The sequence below is a fragment of the Apaloderma vittatum genome, unplaced genomic scaffold (assembly GCF_000703405.1).
Source record: "Apaloderma vittatum isolate BGI_N311 unplaced genomic scaffold, ASM70340v1 scaffold30106, whole genome shotgun sequence".
Lineage (NCBI taxonomy): Eukaryota > Metazoa > Chordata > Aves > Trogoniformes > Trogonidae > Apaloderma > Apaloderma vittatum.
In genome coordinates, this window is record NW_009720542.1 from 4,092 (window position 1) to 9,152 (window position 5,061).

The following is a 5,061-nucleotide window of genomic DNA, read 5'->3' on the forward strand; positions in this document are numbered from 1 at the left end:
GTTTCACTGGGAACTGGGTAGGAAGAGATGAGGAGAGGACAGAGAAGGCAAGGAAGCATCTCAACACCTAACTATCAAAAATATTCCTAGACCTCAGTTGGCTAGATATATATATATATGGGGAAAAAAATAATCTAAACATAAGCACTGAAGTGCTTAAGTTTAGTACACTCTTGTGTGCATGTTTCTGAAGAACTGGCCTAATTAATTGTAATAGCTTTTCAGGTTTTAAGGAAAGAGGATGATTTTATCACAGCTAAACGTTAGTATATATTCTTTAAGTTTTCTCAAAACTTACCTTGGAGAATTAGTAAGAAAGGAAAAATATACATAAAAACCCTTATGGAAAAAATCCAGAGGCTACAAATAAGGATGGCTAAGATGCAGTAATTACATGTCCTTCTCTCCTTGAACTCAGTGCAATTCACTGAGTATAGTTTAACATTTAACCTCTTAAATTCATTGCATTACATTTTGGTTTTGTGATTGGCATAATTAGGAAAACCAAACTGAGAAATCATGATATTAGAATATTTTAAAGGCATGCCATCATAAATATTAACCAGTTTATTTACACAGTAAGATCTCTGTAACAAATGCTCTGCTCGGTGCCACATTCCAGAATAGCCACTGTTAGTGTCTTTTTCTAAATTTCTTATATCAACAGGTTTCACAAACACTCCTGAAGGCTTTCCAGTATGCTTGGCTACCAGAAAATTCATGGCAATATCATCACAATTTTGTGTTTCATCTATCAAGGTGTAAACAGCTTCTGGCTGTCTTTGAAAGTCGTCTAAATACCCGCTATGAAAAAATGCTGCGCCAATAAGAACCATAGAATACTGATCTCCGTTTCCAAATCCAGGGTTCTGCAATTCGAAGCTGCCGTAACTGTACACTCCTGAAGGAGTAGAAATGTGCTTTCTAGGAACAAATCCCACTATATGCTCTGGAAATTGCTGAAAAAGAAATTTTAAAAAGTGAAACAAAGCCAACAAAGTGAAATGAAAATCTGTGTTAACTATTTTCATAAGATGTATTTATGTTTTTTTTTTAAATGAGAGGAGCACAATGGGTTTTGCCATGAAAGAATGAAACTGCTGCTATATGGTCCTTTGATGTGCATAAATGTTGTAATTAAATAGTTTTGCAAAAGTGACACAATATGCCTCAGTTCACATCACATAGTGCAAAGAAACATCTGTCCACAATTCTCAGCTGTAAATTAGCCACTCAAAATGAGTGTACAAACATTTTTTCTTAGAATAAAACCCCACAGGCTTGTTTTACACCCTACTATCGATTTTATCAGTTCAGTAATCAACAACTTCAGTGCTCATGTACAAGAAGGGTTAAAACTTTGAAAGTTATACATTACAGGTAAAGCTACAATTGAAGAATATTTTTGCAATTTCTACTATTCAATGCTATTTCTTCTAAAATTTCACTTTACAGATACAGATAGAAAATCAATGATACAACATTATGATCCAGCATTACTCTAATGAAGAACATTCATCCCAAGGTGCAAAACATTACCTGCCAGACTGAAAAGGCAAAAGCAAGGTCATGAGCACTGACTAGTGTATCATCATCCATCATCAAAACAGCTGAAGGGAAAAATGAAAAATTTTTAAGTTTTCAAAAGATGAGCACAGTATGCAGCACAGTATGTTACAAGTTAGCTGTGAAACTTCCGTAACCATTAAGCTGAATTGCAGAACTGAATTTTAACTTCTTGAAAGTTGATAGAAAAAAAACACGGTTAGATTTCAAAGCTAAAGTAAGGCTTCAGCTTTGCGGTAACTAGAAACAAACATAAATTCTAGGTTGCCCTGGTTTGAGAGCACCAGGATAAAATTTTTCTTGTATCTTTGAGCGTGTTTGCATACTTGTATATATCTGTATTGAGTTTGACATCTTTATTGTTAAGTTGAGGGGGTTTTGTATTTTTTTTCCTCAAAGTCATTCAAGTTTCTTTCAACTTCAAAGTCTCTCTCCCTGGTTCCCCTGTTATACTCCTTTGGGAGGGTGGTGGGACAACCACAGAAAGCATCTGTCAAACTTTAGTGGCTGGCCCAGCCTTAACTTCAACAGAGATTATTTACCAGGCTGTTAAAAAACTCAGCAACCTTTGATCATCCGTAGTGGAGCGAGACAGACGTGTGTTGGAAAATTTGGAGTGTTTGGCAAAGCAACTTAAACTTGTACTAATCTTGTGTAAAATTACAACAAAAAGCATTAGATACCATTCTTCAGTGTGTAAGACTTACAAGGGATTCTTACTACAAAATTTTACCCATCTCACTACTTGCAAGTTTTAAATAAGCGAGCTTAATAAGTTGCACAAGTAGCATTCAATATGATTTACTACAGAAGGTAGAAATTTTGCCTTAAATTTTAGGCAAAAAGACTAACAGAAAGTAGAAAACCAAAAATTTCTTAGAACTTGAGACACATTAAAGCTTTTTAATTTTGCAGTATGCATAAATCCTATTGCATTAAGTAAAACACTTGGGAAGTTGAAGCTTCAAGCGTCTTCCTAGAAGTCATGGGGTTTGAGTATCAGGCATGTTAGGGAGGAGGCAGCAAATAGAATTACCTTTACTAATCATGAGTAAGGTCAGGTCTGTAATGCAACATGCGGGGGGTTTTTTTTTTTTCCACTTGAAACAAACAGGACTTATTGTTGTGCTTCTCCTGGAAAGAGCTTAGGAAGAATATTTAGATGAATAGCCAAAAGACTGGGGAAAATAACCTTAAAAAGGATGCATAATTTGAGATAGCCAGACAGCTAAGGCGATGGAGTTTCTCTGAAGAGCAGAGCATGCTTGAGAATTTAAGTCACAATGAATGTATTAAATCAACTCTTTACTAGATGACTTAAGTCCAAATTAATGCAGAGACTGAATAAATACATGCACTGTGAATTTCAGTTTACACTATAAAGGGAAGAGAGGCTGAAGTGCTTATGTTTTCCTGACAAAGGGAATGGAGAACAGACACAGCTGCAGAAGCCCTGAAATCCATTTGACACCCCTTTTTCTCCCCGTACTCTTAATTGACAGCCTCGACCCCACTCGTGGTGGTGTGCATCTGATATCACAGCCTAAGTTTCTTCTGTATTACCCACACTGTAGTAAGTCGGCCCAACAGATCCCTGGACTTACTACACGGTATAACTCAAACCATCTCTCTTTTAGCATTCAGATTTTAAGCATGAAAATAAGGTTAGTAGTAGCAATACGAACTGCTGATTACCTTTTGTTTCCAGCTCAGGGAAATTCTGGAGTCTATTCCTCATGCGATTTACAGCTTGAACTTTAAAGACAACAGGGACAGGATGAGGCCCCAAGGAATTCCACATTTCCTCTGGTATCTTCTCACCAATGTTGTTCCACACAACAATTACTTTATGTAAGTGGGGAATGGCTTGGTAATGATTTAAAAGCTTTAGCAGTAAATCAGTTCTGTTATATGTCTGCATAATAAGAGTAAATGAATCCAAGGCAGACTGACTCTGGGTTTTCGGTTCCCTTCTCGAATTGGGCATTTTGTCATCTTTGACAGTGGGAAGCAAAGCTGTCAAAGCACCTGCCACAAGAAGCAAGACAATGATCACCACAGAAGTGAGGCGTAGTAGGCGGATTCCCATAACTCTTCCTGGAAGCTTACAGAAGTGAAAATACCTTTAAAACAAGTAACAGGAAAGGAAAAGTCATTCATCCTACATATAGGTATCTCCCTTACTTGAGCAAACACCCCGCAACAGTTTAATAGTTTAAGTAAACAAAAAAGAAGGATTTTGGACTCGGGACAATTATTTTCAATTATCAAGACAGAGACTTAGTACTCTGTTTCTAATGTCTAGTTGCTTTTAACTTTTTTTGGTTAACTTTGAATTTCACTTTGGTGAAAATTATTTTAGAGTAATTCTTTAATTCTAGATTGTTCATCATCTCTTACTGCATTTTTGATTGAACATTTATATACCTCACCAAACCCATCTGGTCGAAATCAGAAAGAAAATTTGTGCAGAGATTCTGTATGTTCAGCACTGCAGGAGCCCTGCCTTAGCTGGGAAACAAAAGGGAGAGATGGAGCTCTGGTAGAAAAGAGGAGGTAAAATGCTCTTTCTTCGTCCACTGCTCAGTCACCATACCCAGGAAGAACAGTCTTTATCACTGATTTGCTGGGGGTTCTGTCAAGAGTTTGTATATCTGCTTGCTAATCATTATTAATGTGGAAAATGTGATTCTGATCTTACTGAGCCTGTAAGACAGGTGGAGCAAAAGAAATGTGCCAACTACAGGAATACAGCAACATCAGCAGCAGGTGGTCTGCTAAATCCAGAACTCAGCAGAAACAGGAAATGTCAGATGCTGGGTGATACGCATCAGCTAACTGGGGGAGCAGCCTTAGCGCAAGGCAGGTGTTTCTGGATCCTCGTGATTTTGGAGCTAAATAGGACCTCTTTAAAAGTGGCTCCTACAAAGGCAGCCCCAGCATTCATGCCTCTTGGGTGCTACAGAGAGTTCTGCATTTGTAAGCTGTAAACTCAGGAAGATCCAGCAGCCACTGCATTCCATAGTCTGCACCTCACGTGTCATCCGCATCTGTTCTTCAATCCTTTACTTGCAAGATGAGTATGAACTGAATACAAGATGAATATTCTAAGCTTACTATTAAACAGTTACTTGTTTATCTGTATTACTTGTTACACTGTTAGCAATCTCTAGGCTTTCAGCAGGGAATTCCGATCAAATTAAGTGGCCCAGGACAGCACCATCAGTTGCAATCTTTGACACAGGATTTCTGTGTGTTTCTCACAGAAGTTTTGATCGCTTTTTTTTCAAGGCACACACACCATGATTGAAAATATCAATATTAATGATTTCAGTCTAAAAAAACCTTGCAACTTACCTCATTGTTGCCAAGTAAGATTATTTTTCCCCCCTTGTTTTTACAGGACAGTTGTTTGTGATCTTTGAATCTGCTGAAAATTAAAGAGATGATATAAGTGAAAATGAACAGTCACCCCACATGCTACCCAGCACTCTT

At 37.5% G+C, this 5,061-nt stretch overlaps 1 protein-coding gene across 1 annotated transcript; it reads right to left on the bottom strand.

The window, feature by feature from the left end:
• Positions 1-405: 405 nt before the first annotated feature.
• EXTL2 (exostosin-like glycosyltransferase 2) lies at positions 406-3,670 on the bottom strand. The gene is made up of 3 exons (XM_009871052.1): positions 3,262-3,670; positions 1,540-1,610; positions 406-959 (listed from the first exon to the last, which is right to left on the bottom strand). The coding sequence occupies exons 1-3, from the start codon at positions 3,653-3,655 to the stop codon at positions 468-470; spliced, it is 957 nt and encodes a 318-aa protein (XP_009869354.1). The 5' UTR covers positions 3,656-3,670; the 3' UTR covers positions 406-467.
• Between the last annotated feature and the right edge of the window lie 1,391 nt (positions 3,671-5,061).

Coding starts and splice junctions, on each gene's coding strand:
- EXTL2 (XM_009871052.1), bottom strand. CDS start 3,655: ATGGGAATCCGCCTACTACGCCTCACTTCTGTGGTGATCATTGTCTTG. Junction 1,611..3,261: donor CCCTGAGCTGGAAACAAAAG/GTAATCAGCAGT, acceptor TTTTCCCTTCAG/CTGTTTTGATGATGGATGAT. Junction 960..1,539: donor TTGCCTTTTCAGTCTGGCAG/GTAATGTTTTGC, acceptor TTTCTTTTTCAG/CAATTTCCAGAGCATATAGT.